Source organism: Nuphar pumila, chromosome 7 (assembly GCF_984573655.1).
Source record: "Nuphar pumila chromosome 7, dmNupPumi1.hap1.1, whole genome shotgun sequence".
Lineage (NCBI taxonomy): Eukaryota > Viridiplantae > Streptophyta > Magnoliopsida > Nymphaeales > Nymphaeaceae > Nuphar > Nuphar pumila.
The window spans coordinates 40,458,280-40,483,478 of NC_143255.1; the positions used below are offsets into that span (position 1 = coordinate 40,458,280).

The 25,199-nt window shown below is 37.9% G+C and overlaps 1 protein-coding gene across 1 annotated transcript; it reads left to right on the top strand.

The window, feature by feature from the left end:
- The first annotated feature begins 24,183 nt into the window (after nt 1–24,183).
- On the top strand, nt 24,184–24,717 carry LOC149832020 (dirigent protein 21-like). The gene has a single exon (XM_090013138.1). The coding sequence runs from the start codon at nt 24,184–24,186 to the stop codon at nt 24,715–24,717; it is 534 nt and encodes a 177-aa protein (XP_089869264.1).
- Nucleotides 24,718–25,199: the final 482 nt, after the last annotated feature.

Here is a 25,199-nt window from a genome sequence, read left to right on the forward strand (position 1 = left end):
ATCCAGCCTCTGAAATCGCTGGAGGGCAAAATGGTCATTTTCTGAGCTCGGACCTTACAGAAGTCTAAATTGCATCTGCAACTCTCAAAAATTTCTCTAATTTTAACTCAGATGTTCAAAATTTTATTCCTGACAGGAGACAGACATCTCCAAGTCTTGATTCAAGATTGCATTTCATAAGACATGACATTGCATATCATTGCACGAGCATTTCAAATCACTGCAAAGCATGTCATTTCGAGGTCCAGAACTCTTGATTTCAAAATTTTCAATCTAGATTAGAATTCCAACTCTTTTCAAAATTGATTTCAAAACCCTGGGTCTTCAAAATTATCAATTCTTCCCATTTTACCCCCAGGACTCTGAATTTCAAAATATTTTCTCAGGAAAATGATCTGGATAGTTTTCAATATGGATTTCAGTCACTTCACCTCAGATTTTGCCCCTTTTTACAATTTCAAATATCTTTCTTTTACAAAATCGCCCTACAAGGGCCAACTCTTTCCAAAATTCCTGTTTTGCCCATTAGTCCAGATTTTATGAAAATTCCAAAAAGAAGTTGTTGTTTTATCCTTATTTCAATAACGAAGCAATGTGGGACCCACACTGAGGTGGTGTCACACAAGCTTTCCTTTTGAAAATTTGAATTTTGAAAAACCCAAAAATATAGGAGCCTTGTCCCCCGGATTGGTGCCACTTGTCCTTTCTCTCTCCTCCCATTTCCACGCCAAGTGTCAGTGTGGGGCTACTTTCAGAAGCCGCCACATGTCATCCCAATTATCTGCCATGTGTCACCCTATCCATCCTGCGCCATGTGTCATTCCCAAGATTACCAGGAGATGCCAAGTGTCATAGGTTGTCCTGTCTAGAAAAAGTGGAGTTTGTCTCCTCTGAGGTGGCGCCACTTGAAGTGTGTCTCCTGCAGGGGACACGTGTCAACCCCTCCTTCCTTCTAGAAAAGTAGCCTGACACATGTCTCTTCCTACTTTTCTCAGAAAAGTAGGAGACATGTATCACTCCTAAATTCCTACAAAAAAGGTAGGCTTGTCTCCTCTGAGGTGGCGCCATCTGGAGTGTCTCCTGCAGAGGACACATGGCAAGCCCTCATTTCCTTAGAAAAAGGCAAGTGCCATGTGTCATTTTCTGCTTTCTTCAGAAAAGCTAGAATTCAAATATTCAAAAATCCCCATAGGTGGCGAAAATCAAGAACTCCTACCTTTTTCATCCTGTCTGAGATGGCGCCACATGGCTTGGCCCACCTTCTCTCCCCTCTGCCACGTGTCATTCTCTGCTTCTTTCAGAAAAAGTAGAGGACACATGTCTTCTCCCTACCTCTTTCAGAAAAGTAGGAGACACATGTCACTCCTGGCCTTCTTCAGAAAAAGCAAACCATTCAAAATTCAAACAAGGCACTAGGTGGCAAAAATCCTGAGCTCTGATTTTTCCAGATGGCCTGAGATGGCGCCACATGTCCCTTTCCCTCCTTTTCCTCCCTCTTGCCACATGGCATTGTAGGAGCCACCCTGAAGTGGCGCCACATGTCCACCCTCCATTCCTCCAGGGCCAACCTCCATTTGAATTTCAAACTCCCCCCTGAGGTGGCGCCATTTGAGAAAGCCTCTCCAGACAGCTGACACTTGTCCGCCACATGTCCAGACCTCCCTGCACCAGAAAAAGTAGAAAAAACCCCCCCATGAGGTGGCGCATTTTGCTTCCTCCCTTCATGTTCTCCTGCCACATGGCATCGTAGGAGCCACTCTGAGGAAATGCCACATGTCAGCCCCTCCTTTCCTGCAGAAAAGCAAAATTTCAAACATTTGAACTCCCCAAAGGTGGCGCCACATGGCATGCCCCTACTGTTCCAACTTTACACCTCAGATCACCTTTTGAGGTGGCACCATTCCAGGACTCCACTTGGCTCCATTTTTATTTTTTATTTTAATTTTAATAAAGGTAGCCCACCATGAGGTGGCGCCACCTGAGGGCTCCCTGCAAAAGCCAAATTCGAATTTCAAACCCTCAGATGACACCCCCTGAGATGGCGCCACATGGAGGGCTCAGATCCAGCCTGTTTGAAATTCAATTTTTTTTTTCAGAAAATCTATAAAAACAAGGCTCCATGTCCATCAGAGGGAGATCATTTTTTAGCTCTGGTGAACTTGGAAAATCCGACCTAGCCTTCCTAGAATCAGATTTTGAACTGTGGAAATCGTGCCCCCTTTGGCGCATTGAAGAAGGTGGAGTAGAGCTCGTGCTGTGGTCAATCCAATTCCAACAGAGCTCGATTTTGGTGGACCATCCGAAGCCCGGAGCAAAGAACGAAGGAAGCTCGTGATAGCTGCCCCTTTCAAGAACTCCTACGCTGCGTAACGAAACAAGGTGCACTTCTTTTCTATTGATTTGATTCTATAATTCGAATCGGGAGTCGTTTGAAGAAAGAGCTCATCCGAGGGATGGATTGAGCTATTCTCATAAAACGACATATATCAAATGTTTCATTATGCTTCCTTGATGATTTTAATATGCATGTAGTTAGCTAGATTTAATTTGCATTTTATTTCATTCATTTAGCATATTTCATGAATTAATTAGGATTAATTTAGCCTTTATTTCAATTCTGCTTATTTTCAGTAGGTCTCTGTTTTTGTCAGTCAGTCCACACGTAATTTCATGCATTTGTTTTTTATTAAAAATCCTAAAAAAATCAAGGAATGCGCCCTTAGGTGTCCCTAAAATTTTGCCAAAAATTCAGAGCCATTTGAATTTGTTTACTATGGTAAATATTCAAAATGGCAAGTCGGGTTTTGTTACCCGGGATACGTTTTGAAAATCATTTGCCGACTTGTAAAATCTAGATATCCCTTATGGGAGATCCGATTTTCAATCCGAAAGCTGTTCTGAACTCGGGAGCATGTCTAGTTTTTAATATGATTTTTTTAGATTTTTCTGATGTTTTTTAATGTCTGAAAAAAATCCGAGATGTTGGTACGCGTGTCAGAGCCTAATTTGGGCCTCTGAGATCTTGGATCGACTTAGGGCTATGGTTTCTCTTTGTGTGTTGCTCCAAATCCGAAACTGTAAAAATTGAAAGTGGTGTCCGAAATGTCCTCTGTTTGAATCTAAAAGCCTGTAAGTTTTAGAACAGTGTTGACCCTGCTTCGGATTTTTCTTGTCAGCCCTCTGTTTTGCTATATTTGTCTGTTCTGTTAGTTTAGGCAGGAATAGTTATATTTTTATATGTGTTTCCGTTGATCAAATGCCGAAGTCATAAACATGAAAGTTGTTCATGTAGATGTCGTTCATAACTCTGATTAATTTCATAAATTTCCATGGCCGTTTTGTATTTCTTTAGCATTTTTCATCAGATTAGTGTGATTTTTACCTCTGTCCGAACTAAATCCCTGTTATTGAACTCACCATGGCTCAAATCCCGAGGCTATAAAAACCAAAAATGTTCCATTTCGGATCTTTTAGCAGTCTGCAAAATATCAGAAATTTCCATGGTGTAAATCTTGCGTTATCACATTAAACATTGCATTTGGTTCGGATCCATAGGCAAAATCCATCATTTTAGGACTTTCCTTAAATTTTAGCATTTAAATCATATCATTTCGTGATTTTTAGCATTCTAGGTTGTTTATCAGAGTGTTTAAATGCTTCATACCGAATTTGGTGCAATTTGGAATCCATTTGAGGTTCGGATCATCCATAATACCAAAACAGGGTCCCGCAGGACCCAGATCCAAGCGAAAAACAAGCGAAAATCGCTATTTTTGATAAATTGCAAAATACCAAATTCTGATTTTACAGTCTTAATGTGTCTAGCAGCATGTCATCATGTCTCTTACTGCATTTCATCATCATTTGATTCAATTTGAATTTCAAAATCTCAATTTTACCAAGTTTTCCTTCAAAAAACCCTGATTTTAAAGATGTAACTTTAATTTTAGGGGTATTTTGGTCATTTTAACCTCAATTCCGAATTTCAAATTGTTTTTCACTGAATTTCTAGCATTTTCATCATTTCAAAATATCAAGGAAGCATGAGAATAGGGTTTATATCCAATTAAATCCAATAATTTCATAATATTATTGGAAAATTTTGGAAAAACCCACATATTTGAGCTAACCTTATTTCAAGTTTGGCAGGGACATTCAAAAGAAGGAGCTGAAGTCTGCAAATTTCTTTTATTTCCTTTATTTAATGATGTAATAATGTAAATTTTGGAATAAGAGATTTAATTTCTTGCTTAGACTAGGATGCATATCATATAGTTTGATTTTATGCAATATCCTGTTTCTATGATTCATGCATTTTATTTCAAAAGCACTATGGATGTTCACGAATGGCACGTGCACCAACTCTTAGGGAGTTGATGGACTCGGTGGGATCCATATTTACGGCCCTAGTCGGAATATGGACGAGACCCAGATCCATCATCTTTCTACTAGTCACATTGAGCCTACACTCTTAGGCTATCTTAAAATGCACATCATATTTCCAAAGTTTTCAAAATCATGTGCATCAAATCAACTAAGTTCTGAACATATTCATGGCCACAGTCAGAATATGTGAAGGATTTATCTTGACTTAATGCACATTTTCCAACCAATTCCTCAGAAAATCTTTTCAAAGTGCATTCATTCACTCATGACATTTACATCATGAAATCATTGATTTTCTCAAGATTTTCTCAAGAAAACTTCATTCTCAAGAAATCGATTTCTCAAGAAATTCTAAGGATTTTTCAAAATCGGTTTTCCAAAGACAAGTTTTTCCACAGTTTTCCCAGGAAAATGATATTTTCTTAAGATATTCAAAAGAGTTTTCCAATCTTTCTTCAAGATCCAAAATCGATTTCCAAGTATTTCAAAAGGTAAAATTCCCAGGATTTCGATTCCCCAAGTTTTGAATTTCCTTCTCCAATGAGTTTTCCTATAAATCTTCCATCATTTTCCTAAGAAAACTCTCAAAGTCCAAGTTTTCCTAAGAAGTGCTTCCCTTTTCAAAAAGTCCATCTTTTCTTAAGAATCACTTCCATTTTCCCAAGATTTTCAACTATTCCTGATTTTCTCACATCTTTATAAGCTTTCTCATATTTTCAAAAAACCCTTTTTATCTGAGTTTCCTGAGAAATTGACCTCTTTCCTGAGAGATTCTTTCCAACTCCAAATGTTTTCTAAGCATACATCATGTTTTCCAACTTGCATTTTCCAAAATCTCATAGCACATGCCTGAATTCTTTGTGCATTTAGGATAGAACATGACTTTGATAATTTCGCTAAGTCAAGCACAATTTTGGTCCTTGGTTCGATTACCCCTGTTAAAGGCGGCAGGAACGGTCGAACCTCGTACCGACAGGTCGAGCCCCATCCCATGGATTTTCCCGCAATTTTCAAAACGGAGGCGAGTATTTCAAAACAATTTCCAAAATCCGGTCAAGTTTGAAGCGCGAAAGCGTTTCCTCTTTTTCTCTTCCGCAAGGAAGGGAAGACGGGGGAAAAATTTCGCGACGATAACAATATGGAAGTAAAGATATAAAATTCTTCAATCAAATGATGGCAGCCGATATTTCTTTGGATTCGGTTCCCCTAATAGACCATCTTTCGTTATGAAGTCGATTGGAAGCTATGTGTCAAGGAAAACACCTTCATGGATTTTGATGAAGACTGATTTAGAATTTGATGTTTCTGTTGGAACCACATTGATAGAAATATGCTCAAAATGTGTTCTGGTTGCACATATCAGTACAACTTTAGAGCCTAAAATCAGTGACTTTGTTAAAGAAGCACTGTCATCACAAGTTGGCAATCTTGCCGAATCAAGTTGTTTGCATCTTGTGCCTCAACCATCTGAAATTCTAGATGGTGTCGTTAGCACTAGTTTCAAGGCTACAAATGCACTGTCACCTGTGCATTTTTTATTTGCATTCTGCTGCAATTTCACTTCCTGCACTTGCATATCGCACCTGCACTTCACTGCCACCTGCACACATCACTACATTTTTGTACCACACTGCCACAACACAACACCTGTTCCACTTTGCTTCTTGTGTTGCACTTCACAACACCCTACACTCTGCACTTACACATCAGCTATACCCTGCATTACCTGTTCGACTGTCAAATATTTATGCCATGTTTGAAAAATGGTTGGATAAGAGGGTTGTCAGGGATGATATAAGGATCAAAGGAGTAAAGAAAGAGCCTGGGCACAGTGGTATAGAAACAAATGAGAGGGTATATGTTTTTCTTGTTGAAAATGATATTATCAAGGCATTCAATATATGCACATGCTCAGCTGGACCAGGAATTTGAATCAAAGATTTCCAAGGAGATGCACTATCTTCTAGAAGCCCATCAGTGAGAATTAGACCCTAGCCTTCATCCACCGCATCTTCACCAATGTCTGATAGGATTAGTTTCACCTCCATCAGCACCTGATAGGCTTAGCTGTAACTTTACACTTGCATATCATTCATTATACTATATTTCTTATGTTGCATTGCATTATATATGTATTTATCTCATCCTCTGCATACAACATTGGCATTTCACTCCTTGTGTCCACTATCATATCCTACACTTTGTTCACAACACATTCAATATGCCACTTTTGCATATGCATAGCGTCTTAGTCCAACATCATCATACCCCGCAACCTCATTTGCATATTGCATATAGTGTTTGCACTTTATTTCTGGTATATCCACTCCATTCCCTGCATCTTACAACATATACATATCATACTAAGCTTATAGTTGTACATCTTATCCCATCATTGTGCATTCTCATACGCATTTCTATTTATAACTAGTCACTTTTTGCCAGAAGTCAGTTTGTAGCCAATCAGTTTACTGTATGCAATTGGTTGGCTGCAACTCTCAACACTGCTGCCCATGGAATGCATTGATCTACTGTATTATAGTAGATTGACTTAACATTTTGAATGGTTGTATACTGCATGCCCTCAGTCACTTGTATTCCCTGCATATCATTTCAAATTATATATATTGGATTAATACATGTTGATAACTTTCATCCACACTTGCACTTGTTCATTCTCTGCATTTGCAATCATCATTGCACTGCTGCACTTGCACATAGGTACATGCATGGCATATTACATATGTATATTTAATTCTTGTATGGATTTTTAGTTATAGGAATATATATACATATATACCTTCATATACACTTTTCCATACACATTTTCATATGCATATGCACTCTCATATGCATCTCAGCTTGAATATTGTAGATGCATTCTCATATGCATCTTGGTAGATGCATTCTCATATGCATTTAGGTAGATGCATTTTCATACGCATTTAGGTAGATGCATTCACATATGCATTTTTCATTTAGCATAAGCATAGCACTTAGGCATATGCATATGCATTCTTCATTTAGCATAAGCATAGCACTTAGGCATATGCATATGCATTCTTCATTTAGCATAAGCATAGCACTTGGGCCTATGCATATGCATCCTTAATCAACATAACCATATGCATGTTGGTTTTAACGTGTCATTTCCCATTTTCTTCTATATTTTGCATTGTTGCCTGGTGCTATCTCATGTTTGTAGGAAAGCCTGGAAGATGCTAGATTTCTTTTTCTAGATTAGGAATTTCAATATTCAATTTCAATTGTAATAGTTTCATATTAATGAGAATTTCTATTTTTCTGCTTAGATTAGAATGTATGAGCATATAGTTGTGCTTTAAATTCTCATAATTTCCTGTGGCATTTCATTTTATTCTTCAAAAAACACTGTGGTATAACACGAATGTCACGTGCACCTTTCTAATAAGAGGTAAATAACTCTAAGTAAATGATTCACATTTATGGCCATAGTCAAAATGTGAACAATACTTAGGATTTTTATTTTTTATGGAATAACATTTGATTTCCATCATATTTTTCTAAATATTTTTTCTTCCATTATCAAGATTTAAGATATAAATTAACTTGAGATATATTTGTGGCCATAGTCATGGATATATTAAAAGTTTAATTTTATTTTAAATCCTATAAAGGCAAAAAAATATATTTTATTCTTTATTAGAATTTAAAAAAAGATTACATTATAATATATTTGTGACCATAGTCATGAATGTATTATAATTTAATCTCATTTCAATTCTATTAAAGAATGAAATTTGCTTTTAAAATTCCAATTTTAAACAAATTCTTTCAAGGCATTTATCATTTTGCATCATTAATTGCCATCATTTCAAATTATTTTCAAATTTCTAAATGATATTTGAAATAAACTTTCAGAAATATAGTTTCCATTTCTAAATTCAAAACCATTTTCAATTTCCATTTCTAAATTCAAAACCATTTTCAACTTCCATTTATAAATTCAGATTTATCCTTTTTCAATTTCATTCAGTTTTAAAATTTTATTTCCAATTCCAAATTTCAATTTCTGAACTTTATACTCTTGAATTTCATATTTTAACTTCAAATTTCATTCAAAATCTTTATTTCCATTTCAAATCTTTGAATTTTTATTATAAATTCAATTTTTGAGTTTTAATTTTTAATTCAATTCTAAGTCAAAGTTTTGAAATTTACTTTGAAATTCCAAATCATAATTTTGAGATTTACTTTGAATTTCTAATCCAGTTTTCAAATTCAATTCCTGATTTCAAATCTCAAATGCATTTTAAAGTTTGAGTCAAATTTCAATCTTTTAAGGTTCAATTTCTGAACCACTTCTTCAAAGATGTTTTCAAAACCTCTTTCAAAATCACTTGAGAAATCCAAATTTCTGAAATATTTCCAAAGCATGCATCATAATTCACATCATCATTATCAAATATCATAGCACAAGCATGATTCTTTGTGCATTTAGGATTTCAGAATAATCACTTAAACAAATTTAGGCAAAGCAAAAGGCATTGATTCGATCCTTGGTTCAATTACCCCTGGTAAAGGCACCAGGAACGGTTGAACCTCGTACCGATGAGTGAATCCTGTCTCTCCATTTTTTCACAAAATTTTAAAATGGAGGCGAGTAAATTTCAAAATCTATCTTTCTTTCAAATAGGTCAAGTGAGACCTTGCAAAGGGTCTTTCTCTCTTTCTTTTTCCCCTCAAAAGGAGGAAAAGGAAGAAAAAAGGAAAAGTGAGAAAAATTTTGCAACGATCACAGCAGGGAGCAAGGGCTCCCTGCTTGCTAGGACAGGGAAGGCAGGGGAGGGAGAAGGGACTCCCTGCCAAGCCCGCCACAATAGAACAAAGCCCCCCCCCGCTGGAAAGGAGAAAGGTAGGGGCTCCACCCCTGTTGGCAACAAGAACAAGGCAGAGGGGCAAAGCCCCCTGTCGGCAATCAGAGGAGGCAAGGGAAGCAGAGCCCCTACCGACAATCGAGGGACAGAGGGGGCAAAGCCCCTTGTGGGGAAGGGCTCACAGAGGCAAGGGGGGTGAATCCCCATGCCAGAAACACCAGTAGAAGCAGCAAGGCCGCCCCCTGTCGGGAAATAGCAGAAGAGGCGGTGGAGGAAGGGGGGGGGGGGGGGCACCCCTTGCCGGGAACCAGGAACAAGGCAAAGGAGACTTCGCCCCCCTGTTGGAAAAACATCAAGGAGGCAAGGGGCTCGGAAAACATAAGAGGGAAGGGAGGAAACAAGGTGATAGGGGGCGGAGCCCCCTATCGGGAAACAACACAAGGTAGGGGGTAGCGAAGCCCCCTACTGAACAACATCAAGAGGTAGCCCCCCCAAAGCCCCTGCCGACCACACCCGCCGGCAGACCATGCTCTGTCGAAAAATGGAGCGACAGGTAGGGGCTTCAACCCCTACCGATCAACTAGAAAAACAAGAGAGAGGGGAGTGGGGAGGCTACCTGTGATGGCTGGAGGCTGACGATGGTTGCCGACGAAAGGAAGATGATGAAGGAGAAGGAAGGTCTGACACCGACGACTCGCATCGCCGGAGCTTGCAGTAGAGAGGGAGAAGCTCAGAGGGGGCATCGCGGATTCACCGAAGGGAGGCCGGTGGCGCAGTCGCCAATGGCTGCAGAGCACGGGGGAGGAGCGCCAGTGAATGTGGTCGCCGATGACAGATGGGGAACAGAGGGGCAAAGCAAAGGAGAGAGGGAAAGTGGCGAGGTTTTTACACCTCGCCCCTTTCAGCCTGCGTCTTTTGAAGATGTAGGCTCTCTAATGATCAAGAGCTCGGGTCAGGCCCGGGTCTGGCTCAGATCCGATACGGGTCCGACTTAAGGGAGCACCCTCGACACGTGTTTGAATTTTTTTTTCTGACTTGGTTTCTAATTCTGGGGTGGCCGACCGCCCACCCATGCCCACCCCTGGCTCTGCCACTGGCTCACACTACTTCAACACAAACTCCATTGGATGCCAATCTAGACATTCAACTACCTTCATGATGAGTCCATAGCTTTCAAAGGTGAGATACATTAGGTAGGGTGGTCATGGGACCCTACTCGGATTTTTTTTTGCTTCAGCGAGGGTTTCTCATCATAAAAAAACTAACTTCTCATTGAGAAACCAGACACATTCAACTACATACTGACAAATTTGGTACATGATCCAACAACCAAAACTAGAACGATAAATGCTTTACTACCTTAATAATAGATCTGTAAATGATGACTATTCAATTTTTAAATCTAGATCTCATTAAGAAGGATGGATGATTTTATATATATATATATATATATATATGAAAATGAACTTACCCACTAAAAAACATGCCAAACCTACCAAATAAAAAAAAATTAGTGTTTTTTCAAAATTTTGACCTTACAAATGTGTTCAGCATAATTGATTTACTAGAAATCAACACTTGGATCATGAATGTTGGATAGAAAAATAGTATTTGGAGCCTTAAAAATTTATAAAAATTATATTGGATAGAAAAATAGTATTTGGAGCCTCAAAAATTTATAAAAATTATACGCCATTGATTTTTGAAACTCATAAAGACCGATCCATGCATCGGAATTAAATGCCTCAAGAACTGATTCCTATAAAAACAAGCATGTAGATCACATCTATACGGTCAAAATTTTGAAAAAAACATAAAAAATCCAATAAAATGTGTGGTGGGTAGGTTTGGCACATTTTTTAGTGGGTAGTTTTTCATATATATATATATATATATATATATATATATATATATATATATATATATATAGAGAGAGAGAGAGAGAGAGAGAGAGAGAGAGAGAGAGAGAGAGAGAGAGAGTTTTGCCCATGGTTTATTGTTAGACAAGCACACCAAACAATTTCTGGCAAAATGGGTTGTTAGCAGCATTCACGACTACCCCTAAAGGCCTTATAAGTATTTTGCATTTTGCCGATAAGGTCATTAACAATCATCCAACTCTTTTTTAGATAGGCCATGGTTAGAACCTTCCAAAAATTACACTACAAGAAAAACGTTAATTATCGACGCAAATTTATGATGAAAATAATCCATCACAAATTTGTGATGGATTAACTAGAGAAAACTAGTGATCCATAAAATTGGAATCAGTTGCGGAATTAGCGAAAAAATTTTTTTGTCTCAAAATCCATCGCTACTTGGGGAGGGAAACATTTAGTCTCAAACTCCGTCGCTAAATAGTGATGGATGAGCGACAATTTTTTTTGTCACTAATCCGTCGCTATTTAGCGATGAATTTTGGGACAGATTTTTTTCGTCGCTAATGTTCGATGTAAAACGGCCCATCTAGGGCACGAAATTAACTCCTCTCCCTGCTCTCTCTCTCTCTCTCTTCCCTCTTTTGTCGACCGCCCCTGCGCTGCTCGCCCTCTCCGCCCCCGCTCTCCGGTGACCCACCATCCGACAACTCCCTCCAGAGACCTCATCGGCCACCTCCCGTTCTCCTCCTTCGATTGTTCTCCCTCTGTCACCCCTTTCCCTTGGGTGAGCCCTCTCTCCCGCTCGCCGTATTTTGGCCACCCAACGCCGGTGATCCCCACTCCGCGTTCGGCGCTCTCAGGTGATCTCTTCCCCCCTCTTTGTTGTCTTCTTCAATTCATCTTCTTTCTTATCATCTCTCCTCTCCATCCTTTGTCCCCTGCAGCTCGCCGGCAACCCCACCCTACGTCCGACCACCTACCGCTGCCAACGACATTAGCTAGTGCACCTTCCGACCTTCTGTCCCCAATGCCATCTCCCACTCTTTAGTTTTGGTTCGCTGGGCACCCAACCGCCTCCCTCTCCGACAACCTCATTGGGCATTTGACCCCGGTCGACACCCTTTGTTCCCACTCTCTCTTTCTTCCCTCACTCGTCCTTTCCCTCTTCTTACCTTTCACGGTCCCGCTCTCTGGTGACGACGCCGGCAGACCCTTCACCGGCCCCGCTCAAATGACTCTCTCTCACTGGCATCACGGGAGGGGCACAAACCCCTCCCCACCTTCTTCTTTGCTGAAAGGCTGGGCCTGTCGACACTTCCTTTTTTGCTGGTAGGTTGGGCCTGTCGACTCTCCATTTCGGATAGGCAGGGGCTTTCTACCTCTATCTTCCCGGCAAGGGTCTTTGCCCCTGCTCGTTGTGTTTTTCTCGGCAGGTAGGGGCAAGGCCCCTGCCGCCTTTGGTTTTGCTGGTAGGGGTGATGCCCCTGCCCCTCTCATTCTCCCTCTTTTGTTTTGGCCGGTAGAGGTGATGCCCCTACCGCCGTTGGGGTTCCTTTGGTAGGGGCTTTGCCCTTGCCCCTCTTTTTTCCTTGGCAGACACGAGTGCACCCCCTGTCTCTGCCCCTTTCTTCCTCTTTGAACCTCGCCATTTAAAATCTTTGTTGTATGATATGAATCTAAATGTTAGAAGTTGCATTGTATTGCCTATATAAATGTGCATAGCAGAGAAAAATGAGTGATGCTTAATGATAAGCATCACATGTAACTTAAAATGCCATGCGAAAAGAAACAAGAAAAATGCAAATGCAAAAGCATGCAAATCGGGTAAATACCTATGGTGAGTAAGTGATGCAAGCACATCACATGTTATTTGCTTTCTTGGATACAACACTTTCATGCTCACATACTCACTTAGTTGTGGATATCTAGAACTGTTTTGTTAGAGTTTGGAGATCATGTTGAGCATGATTTGAATGTATGAGAATATGAGTGCTCTTATTTTTGTACTTTGGATTCTATGCTAGTTATGGTAGTAGTTAGCAAGATATTGGAGTGTATTTGCTGCAGGTATATGTTTGACATTATTGTGATATAAATGATTGAATGTATTGCAATGTTTGACATAACTATCCATGCTTGCATGGCGTTATTTTCGATTTGATTATTCATTTCATGTAAAATTGTATCATGAAAACATACTTAGATTGAATTTTTCGTGTTTGTAAATGTTATTTCACCTTTCTAAATATCTTGTGATGTGTTAAATATGATGTGATGGTGTTACATATGAAAATATTGAATTATCAATACATGTATAATAGTTCATGGAATTGCATTTTATGTTAAGCATGTTTGTGGTAGAGAGGAGAAGAAAATTTATGCATTAACTGAAACAAAAAAATTGCTCACCAATAATCACCAAACAAGAATTTATAACAGATTTGTAAACCACAATAAAGTGTTAACCAACTTAACACAAGCAACAAGCAAAATGAAGACTTTATGACCTAAAATATGCAAATTATAGCAAACCAATATGAAGAAATCAGTCATTATATATATATCAAATCATTACATCCACCATCAATGCATGATAAATTAGATATTTTCTTCATCATAGCATTATTATAATTCTCTTTTAACTGTTGAAGATAATATCTGTAACATTATAGGATAAAATGGCTGCAAACCGTGAATGAATGTATCGTAGGATAGTTGATAATGAGGTGTCACTTGAATATATGGATGGTGTTGATAGTTTTATTGAATTGACAATGGCAAGTGTTAGTACAGTGGATCCCACCGGTCGAATCAGGTGCCCCTACATGATATGTAAGAACAATCGATTTGTAGAACCTCATGACGTTAGACATCACCTATACAAGAAGGGTTTTGTTAGTGGTTATCAGAATTGATTGCTTCATAGTGAAGAATTTTAGAACAATTTTGATGCACGGGTGGATGTGGTGCACAATAATCCATATGTGGATTTGATATTTGATGCTGCAGGACCAAAACTGGGTTCTGCTATGGGTCCTAATGCTGTACCAACTGGGGTTGTGGAAGAAGCAACAAATGATGCAACTAGTAGATTTTATGACTTACTTAGAGATGCTGATGAGCCACTATGGAATGGTTGCGAGAGTCACACTATCTCGTATGCAGTTCTTCAACTACTAAATTTGAAGTCAGAGTATAATTTGAGCCAATCATGTTTTGACCGGCTGTGCTCTATTATGAAAAATATGTTGCCCAAAGATGAGAAATTGCCATAAAATTTTTACCGTGCGAAGGTCATGGTCAATGCTCTAGGTATGAAGTATCAAAAGATAGATGCTTGTCCAAATCACTGCATATTGTATTTCAAAGATCAAGAAAATAGCAAATCATGTCCATCATGTAGGCATCCTCGGTTCAAGCCAAAGACAAGGGGTAATGTTAGCACGAGGTCAAAAGAAGTATCATTCAAGTCACTTCGTTACTTTCCTCTCACCTTTAGATTGCAACGACTGTATATGTCTTCGAGGACAACTAAACACATGAGATGACATGCAAATAAAGCTTGACATGATGAAAACAAAATCACGCATCCTGTTGACGCGGAAGCTTGGAAGCACTTTGATCATACTCATCAGACCTTCGCAATGAATTTAATCTATTTGGGGGTAGATCAACCCCATACTCGTGTTGGCGGGTATTTGTCACCCCATACAACCTTCCTCTAAGCTTGTGTATGAAGTGTCAAAATCTTTTCTTGTCTCTATTGATTCCTGGTTCGACGTCTTCGGGCAAAAATCTTGATGTATATTTAAGGCCATTGATTGATGAACTGAAAATACTGTGGGATGATGGTGTTCTCACATATGATGCCCAAAAAAAAACAAAACTTCAATATGAAGGTTGCTGTTTTATAGATAATTAGTGACTTCCCTGCATATAATATGTTATCTGGTTGAAGCACACATGGGAGGTTGGCATGTCCGTACTGCATGGATGATACAAAATCTTTTAGATTGACGCATAGAAGAAAGTCGTGTTGGTTTGATTGTCACCATCAATTTTTACCCAGCAACCATCCATTCCGACGACAAAGAAATGCATTCTGAGCAGGCACAACTGAAATAGAATGTCCACCTACACGGCTGTCTAGCACAGAGATTTTAAGATGATTATGATACTTTCCATATAGACTGACAGATGCCCGTAGTGTGACGATCTTCCTTGGATTTGGGAAGGATCATAATTGGACAAAAAAATCTATATCTTGGAAACTACCATATTGGCCGACCTTATTGATACAACATAATTTGGATATGATGCATGTGGAAAAAAATGTGTTTGATAATGTGTTCAATATGGTAATGAATGTCAAAGGAAAAATGAAGGATAATCTGAAGGCATGTATGGATTTAAAAGTAATATGTAAAAGACCAGATTTGGAACTCCAAGAGTACAACGACAAAGTACTGAAACCAAAAGCAAGGTACGTGCTTGGACTAGATCAAGTAAAATAGGTATGTCAATGGTTGAGACAATTGAGATTTTCAGATGGATATGTCTCTAACATTGCTTGTGCTATGGAGATAGATGAGGGACAATTATATGGGTTGAAGAGCCATGATTGTCATGTCATCATGCAATGGTTGATTTTTCTAGCATTTCATGATATGTTAGACAAACCTATATGGGGAGTATTATCCGAGTTGAGTCAATTTTTTAGAACATTGTGTGCATCGAAAGTTGTAGTAACTGAGGTAAAGAGTTTTGAGGATTCTGTCGTCACTATTATTTGTCAGCTAGAGAAGATATTTTTGCTAGTAATTTTTGAAGTTATGAAACATGTGATCATACACTTTCCATATGAACTTAGGGTTGGTGGTCCTGTGCAATATCAGTAAATATACCCATTTGAAAGATATATTTTTATTTATATTTTTCTCTCTAATGCTATTGAAAATTTATTGTATTACGAGATGTATATTGTTGACAGATGCATGTTTGACCTAAAAAAAAAAGGTTCAGAATAAAGCAAGAGTGGAAGGTTCAATTTGTGAGGCGTATACTTTAGAAGAGATTTCAAATTTCTCATCTATGTACTTTGAGCCTTACATTCCAACACGTTACACTTGCCCACCTCGTAATGATGATAGAGAATAAGTTATTGTGGCTGACAAACTATCGATATTTAAACCACTCGTGAATGCCTTTGGCAGTAGTCGATCAAGACTCATGAAAGATCGAGAGCAAGGCACAACACAAATCTATATCTTTTTAAATTGCTCAGAGATCAACACCTACACCGAGTAAGTATACATAATATGTTACACTAAGTTCTCTACGTACATGGTTCAGTAATATAATTATTTGTTAAGTGCAGACAATTTGATCTGGAGTTGCGAAGAGAACTTTCACATCTCGCTGATTCAGAAGTACAGAAAGAACGTGAAAATAAGTTTGGGGCATGGTTGAAAGAGTTGGTAAGGATGATGACATGCATTCTTTCCATGTAAACAATAATATGTTACTTAATTGGTCATGTTTACAGTCATTGTTTATGCTTGTAGGCCCGCCATGGTGATGTTAATGACTAAGGAATATGTGATTTACAAAAATGGTCCGATAAAAGTTGTGCAATGTTATAATGGGTACATCGTAAATGGTTATCGATTCCATACAAAAGACTATGGTGTAAACAAGTCAATGATGAATAGTAGCATGTGTGTCAAGGGTAGCAATTACGGTGAAAATGAACTTGACTACTACAGTGTTATTGAAGAAATAATGAAGTTGACTTACTTAGGCATAAATAACACAGTAACTTTATTCAAGTGTCATTGGTTTGATCCTACAACAACAAGAGTCAACAAAACCTCAAGCATTGTGGAGGTGAATCATAAATCAAGGTTAGGAACATATGAACCATTCATATTAGCATCGTATACTCAATAAGTTTACTATACTTCATATTTGAATATAAGAAAGTGAGATAGAAATGAATAGTGGGCGATTTGCAAGGTGAAGTCTAAACTATACCCCAAGTATGATCAGTTACAAGAAGACAAGATTGTTGAAGAGGGTGATTACTATCAATCAGATGATGTGTATGACTTCTCTTATAGTCACGATGTCACACATGGTCTGCATGTCACATCTCCATTGTTCGATGGTACACGTATGGAAGAATGTGATCTAAATGATATACCGAGTGGATGGCCACCCAATGAAGAAGAAGACAAAGATGACAAAGAGGAGGAGGAGGAAGAAGAAGAATATGAAAGTCAAACAAGTGATGAGGAAGCATACTCGAGCTAGTGAAAATATATATCTTATAATACATACCACATCACTTTCTCATATGCACAATCTATTTTAACATTATATCTTGCATATCATGTTACATTCCATGCATACTTAGCATGTACATGCACAGTTCATGCATAGTTATAAAATTGATTCATGTAGGATATTTAAATCTTTATATTTCATGCATATGTCATGTCCATGCTAAGATCAAGAGTTATGTAACTGATCCAAACAACATTTTTATTTGTTAAAATATGTTTCATGGAGGTCACAGTGGTCGAACACCCAATGGTCGAGGACAAAGTAATAGCTAGTCTCAGCCTTCGTCTTCACATAATGCTTCAATAGGTATATCCTTTAAATAATTACATACTTGATTAGTTTAAATATGCATTGTGTGAATTTCTAACTCACTTTTTTATAAATGATATTTCGCCTGCACATGACCCACCTACACTAGCTACTCATAGACATCACGAGTCAACGCCGGATGCAGGGTCTTCTCAGTCTGACACACGATGACTGATTCAAATAGTGTATATCGATAGTCGACCATAAGTATTTTTTTTGTCACTTGTCCAATACTTATCTTATAAATATTGTATATTGATAGTTGATTGTTAATGTGTACCAATTCATATGCAGCGCGAGGTTCGAGCCACAAGAAGTGATTCAAGAAATTATAAAGTCACTAGTTTAACATCTTCCAGATCCAGTTGCTCAATGGAAAGAGTACCCGAAGGAGGTGTTGGACATATTATGATCTTCATTCATGGTATACAATCGTTTATCATAGCTAATGTGTTTCATATTTAATTTTTTATTATAGTCATGTGTACTAACTTTCTGAAATTATTTGTAGGCTTTGAATCACTTCGCGACTATGAAGGAGGAGAATGATGCGAGGATAGTATGACAAAAGATGGTTGTCAGTCGATTTGCCGACATGCTTCACAATATGAAGACTACAACAATAAAAGCAACTAGTGGGATAGATGATCCATTACAGTGGAAGAGTCATGACCCTCCTACTACTAGGTCAGATTATTGGGATGCAATGTGCGACAAGTGGGCGAGTCATGAATTTCAAAACCGCTCAGCAAATGCTGCACAAAACCGAGCGAAGATGCCCGATGCACATCTACACACAGGTGGTTCTAGGACTTTTGAGAGCCACCAGAAGAAAATGGTAACTCATCATTATATATATATATTATCAAATTTATAAGTATTTTTGCATACTTTCTAAATGATTTTTTTTATCATTTAACCTTACAGAAAGTTGAAAAGGAGGCCATGTGCCTTACAAGAATGTGTTTGTCAAAACACATAAACATAAGAGCATGGGAGAGTTTGTATCAGAGAAGGCGAGAGCGACAACGATATATATTTATTGTATTGATAAACATTATAATATACAAGTTACCATGAATTACATTATCATAAACATTGTAATTCTTAATTATTAATTCATACTGTAATCATTACTTTGTAGGAGTCATACGAGCAACAGATGGTAGAGCGATATGACGATGACTCTACTCAGCATTCACCTTTTGATCCTGTAGCATGGGTGACTACAACCGATGAACCCAAAAAAGGTCGTGTGTTTGAGTTTGAGAGTAATATAAACATCACACCAGTCGTTGCCTCCTTCAGCCAAGGCTCTCAGAGTTCTTTCGCCAGCATCAACTCGCAGCATCTGATTGACCCTGCTATATCTTGGGATGGTCTCCACCAGCTTCTTCAGGACACAATGCATGACTTTTTACATGAATCCATTCTCAACCTTGTCCATAATGAGTTGTGCAACTTTTTTTGGGACAGGAGAACTTCGTCTGCCTTCAACATGAGCTCCGGTGCCCGTCAGGTATAAAGTTTTATTTCATTAGTTTCATGTCGTTAGATTTCAATACGTATATGCATGATTGAATACATATATGCATGATTGAATCACTATGAAAGTTTTTTGACAACCTTAGAATACATATAAGCATGAATGAATCACTATGAAAGTTTTTTGGCAACCTTAGAATACATATAAGCATGATTTCATCACTATGAAATTTTTGACTGCCTTATAACACATATATGCATGATTGAATCACTATGAAAGTTTTTTGACAACCTTAGAACACATATAAGCATGATTTCATCACTATGAAATTTTTTGACTTCCTTATAACACATATATGCATGATTGAATCACTATGAAAGTTTTTTGACAACCTCTGAATTCTGTTAATGTCCTTCACTTTATTGCTAGTCTATGTGTCATTCAGCCATGTTACTTTGATTGCCTTAGATTAAGTTCATTGCATATAATTTATTTTATTATATTTTGTTTATCAATACTAACATTTCAGTTCTCTTGTAGGATGCTGGATGATGATGCATGAATTGCGCATCAATCTAACACATTATTCATGCATTGAGGCATCATTTATAGGCTTAAAACCCAGACTTAGATGCATTTGAGCATGCATGATCTATGATTTGAATTTCACTCAAATTGGAGTTAAATCGAGTAAGTTATTGCATTTTTAGTGCACGAGTTGAGACTTCGAGGTCGATCAGATCAAGATCCAATCCAAATAGCCATTTTGGGTCTTGGATCAGTGAAAATACATCAAAATCCAACCAAAATCTGATCCAAACCCATTTTGAAAAAAACATTTGCAAAAACCCCCCTTTGAAAAAGGCGTCTAGCAAAATTTATCATTTTAATCATAGGTAAATGCAATTTTTAGAAAAGTGAAAGGAAAGTTTTTACCGTGGAGGCATAAAATCTCTAAATGTGTTATGAGAATGAAAATTACATGAAGTATTTGCTAAAATTCATTTTTTAAATTGCCTAATATTTTTTAGAAAGAATTTGAATTTCTGCATGGCATTGATGTTTCTGGGTAGCATCGTTGCAAACTCTCGCGAGACCTTACTCATCCACTGAAGTAACCCAGGGATTTAAAAAGGGCTTATTGCACGAGCTAAATGCAATCGTGATTCCTATGAAAGTGATGAAAGTGAGTTAGGTTATTAATAATTTGCATTTTTTTTGTCGCTAGTTCGTATTCTCATAGCTTGGGTAATGTAAATTGCTAGGGACTGACAATTATTCTAGCATGGGGGTATTTGATGATGCATGAATTGCGCATCAATCTAACACATTATTTATACATTGAGGCATCATTTATAGGCTTAGAACCCACACTTAGATGCATTTGATCACGAATGAGCTATGATTCAAATTTCACTCGAATCAAAGTTAAATTGAGTAAGTTATTGCATTTTTACTGCATGAGTTTGGACTTCGAGGTTGATCGGATCAAGATCTGATCCAAATAGCCATTTTGGATCTTGGATAAGTGCAAATACATCAAAATCCAACCCACATCTGATCCAAACCCATTTTGAAAAAAATATTTGCAAAAAACCCCCTCTAAAAAAGGCGTCTAGCAAAATTTATCATTTTAATCCTCTTTTTGGAATTTCAAAAACATGGATTTTACTATAAATAGTTGCACAAAACCCTACGAAAACATTTTTTTCCTTGGATTTTGTGCAGCCTAGATCTTCCCTCTCTCTTCTCCATCGTCTTCTTCAGCAGCCTCTCCATTCCATCTCCCTTGTTCTTTAGTTTTTCCTTGTTTTGTATTCCATTTTCTTCTTTGCCGCCATCCTCTCTGGTAGTTCTTATTCTTCTTCCTCTTCCACTTCCACTTCTTCTTGTTAGCTTCTTAATGTCCATTTGCTGTGTTTTGCAGGTTTAGCAGGATGTAGAGGGTGCTTATTCCAGCTGGTGGGCCGTCTACACCACTAGGAAGGCCGGTCTCGTCTTGCCGGTTTCTTCTCCACCCGAGTTAGGCTCGATTTCACTCCACTGATCGGCGTACATCTTTGATGCAAACTTAGCAGCACACAACAACAATGGCGTGACATTAGCAGCACCATCATCAGGCTGGTTGGCGCAACTTTCTTGGCTTAAACTGCTCCCCACTACCTCTCCATTCGTTGGACGACCCGCGTGAGGTTTGTCCTCTTTTCTCATCTCTTCTAGTTAAAACCGATATATGCATGTTTTGTTTTCCTTCGTTGCATGTGTAGTTCCTATTTTTCTTCGGCCTTAGCGTAAATATACGCTTTGACCATTGTGCTAAGATCGAGTCTAGAGTCTAATTAGTGAGTTAGTGTCATTGTTTAAAGTTTTTTTAGTCATTTTAGCTTGTGTGCTAGAATCAGTTAGAGTTCTTCTAGCCGGTTCTTATCATTTTTGTTTTGAGGCATCATTCTGTATATTTTGCATATTCTAGTATAATTTTTGAGTTGTTAGAGTAATTTCATTCTATATTCGCTATTCTTTTGATTTCGTTTACATTTGATATGCGTGGTAGCCTCTATGCCAAAAATCGACTAAAGCTCTTTTAGTCGGTTTAGGCGTTTCCCCAAGTAGGTGTATTTGTTGTCATTCTACTGTTTTTACATCATGTTTTGATGTTTTGTAGTTAGCTTATATTCTGATTTATAGTATAGTTAAGTTAGAATACTTTTAGTTTTCGTTTTTTGGCTTCGTCGCATTAGTTTTAGCCCTCACACGCCAAAACCGTCTAGAGCCTCTTCAAGTCGGTATTGTCAATTTTTAAGAGGGGAATCAATCTTTTATTTTGCTGTTTTCAGTTTGTTAGTAGTGTAGACAGTTGCGATAGACTATTGGCAGGATTGGGTCTGAACTTGTGATGCCGATATCAAGAGTTCCAGAAGTGATTTTCACATTTTGATAGTTCTGGTGGATTCCTCGACGAGTCAAGAATCCAATAAAACAAGAATCATTTTGTTTGGATCCCTTTTGGGCATTCAACCGTTCAGTTTACGAAAGTCTGTCAGAAAACAAGGTTTAGGGTTGCACAAGGGTAGAATTGTCATTTTCTTTTTAGATTTAAGTGTTGTAAGTTTTTATATAATTTCAGCAGATTCGTAGCATAATTATATTAGTCTTGTTTGCAACTTAGTGTAATCAGTTTAGTAGAATTAGTTTTGTCATTTTGTATTCCGTTAATTATAAGTGTAGTATTAGTTGAATAGTTAATTTTTGTATTAGCATAAATTTAGTTTTCTTAATTGTCATTATTATCTTTATTAACTTTGATTTTGTGTTTTGTAGGTGATGAGAAGCTGAAGGTTAGTGCAATTTGTCAAGTTGATAGCATGTTTCATCATTGAAATGATGAAAATGCCCCTACAACCTAGGGCTTGAGTCACTTCATAATTTTTGTTTTCGTACTTGTTCAATTTGCTTTTATTGTATCATCAATTGTAATTAAATAAGTTGACATTGTTAATACAATAAAGTGCAAATTTTAGATTTATTTTGAATATATCACGTTCCCTATGGATCAACCCGTACTCGCCACGAAAGTGGAAAGTCAGTTCTATTATTTGGTTGTCGATTTTCCAAGGTGTTTTAATGAAAAATATGTTTAAAATTATCGATTACAAGAGAGTAACCACTGGAGATGATCAACGTAGAGGAGCTGATGAAGGCATGGATGAAGGAGCAGATCGAGACAATGAAGAGGTTGATGCTCCGAATCTTGGCGATGACTAGATTCATGTGTTGAATTTATTTCAAACGAAACTCTTTGTATATGTTCACTTATAACTAATTAGAACTTGACGAGGATTATACTGGGTTGTTAAATTTGTTTCACTTATAACTTGTGTTAAATTTGTTTCACCTGCTTTGTATATGTATTTTTTATCTGTACTTCATTTTTTTATACACAAGTTATATAAATTATATAACGAGAAATTTTTTCTCGATATTTATTATATTTCAAACAAAGTTTTTTTTTAAAATTTATGACGAATTAGCGATGGATATTATCCGTCGCCAATTTAGCGACAGATTAGGGATGAATATTTATCTGTCTCAAAAACTGAATCAGCCGATGTTTTGCGATGGAATGTATTCCATCGCTAATTCGTCGTTAAATTGGTGGCGGATACATTAAATTTTAGTGACGGATTAGCGATGGATATGTATCTGTCGCAAAACCAAATCAGTGCTTATTTAGCGACGGATCATAAAATTCGCTAATCCGTCGTGAATTCGCGATGAAAGTAACGACAGATCAATTCTGTCGCTAATTAGCGACCAGAAAATTGCGACGGACGCTATCCCTCGCTAAGCCGTCGCTAAACAGTTCAGTGACGGATTAGCGTCGGATAGCGTCCGTCGCTAATCCGCAGAATTCTTATAGTGTTATATTTTTATGTGTTTTATGTTTGATCTGAACCTTTAGATGTGTTTATCATTGTTTACTCAGCTGCCAACACCACACAATGGCTGCCCTATTGTTAAAAGTGAGCTCACCCCTGGAGCAGGGATCCAGAGCACGGCTAAGGGCCATGGCTATTTGACACATGCAATCACATAACCAAATTTCATGTGGGGGCTTGCAGTATGTAGCTGTAGGCCCAACGCAATACTGTGCCCCTATAAAAAAGGAGGGGACACTTTTACACTGGAACACGCCTCCAATTCTTCACGCAACAACTTTCTTAATGCAAAAGAAACAGTAGGACGGTCGCTATTCATTGACATCACATATAATGTGCTTTCATTCAACAATTGCCATCTCTCTCTGTATCAATATCTCCCACTAGATAAACAGTAGCAGTAGATTGGTTGACATTGGCATACACATCCATTATATATGTGTGCAAAGCCAAAAGTCTTGGAAGCCATTCTAGCTCAGAACATGGATTGCCATAACAAGCTCATAGTGGTGCTCATGGCATCAATGGTGCTGGTGCATGTCAATGCACTCCATAGGAAAATGACAGAGACCAACATGGTGTTCTACGTGCATGACTTGACAACAGGAAGAACAGTGACGGCCATCTCCGCAGCTGGCATCAACGGCTCAAATTCGATCGCCACCAGGTTCGGTACGATCATGGTGATCGATGATCTAGTGACCGAGGGTCCGGATCACTGGTCCAAGCAAGTGGGCAGGGCTCAAGGGATCTATACCAACTCTGCTTTGGATGGCTCTGACCTCCATATGACATTCTCTATCATCTTTACTCGGGGAAAATATAAGGGCAGCACCCTAGAGATACAGGGCGCAGACCGGTACCTGCAGAAGAAAAGAGAGGTCTCAGTGGTGTCTGGTACAGGTGCCTTTAGGTTTGCCAAGGGCTACGCCATATTGGAGACTTCATTCTTTAATACTACTTCTCTCAATGCTGTGATCAAGTTTAGTGTCACTGTTCTTCATGCCAAAGCATAGCTTTATAAGACTTTACGTGTCTTAAACTTCATGATTGTATTGTTACTATTTTTTGAATTTTCTTTTTCTCATTATGAATTAAATGTCAAGATGGGAAGAATTACATCGAAAATTCTAAGTGATGAGATATCACTCAGGGTGAGATGGTGATTACATTACATGCTCACTCATCCCAAAGGTAAAGAGCCAAAAAGATGGAGATTACAATTGTAGACTAGGAACATGGTGAGGTCCTCCTTGAGCACCTCAAGCAGGTTATTATTGTTACTATTAGGCTATGTTTGTTCATCACATCAAATGGTCATATAAAATTATTAGTCATAGCTAGTGTGTTGGGAATGAAAAGATAGCAAAAAAACTATTCTTAAGCTTGGCTATGAAACAAAGGAAAAAAAGGAGCAACTAAAATGTTGATTTTTGAGATGCAGATTTAGTAGGGGAACAAAAGATTAAAGATTTATTACATAGAAAAGTAACAAAAA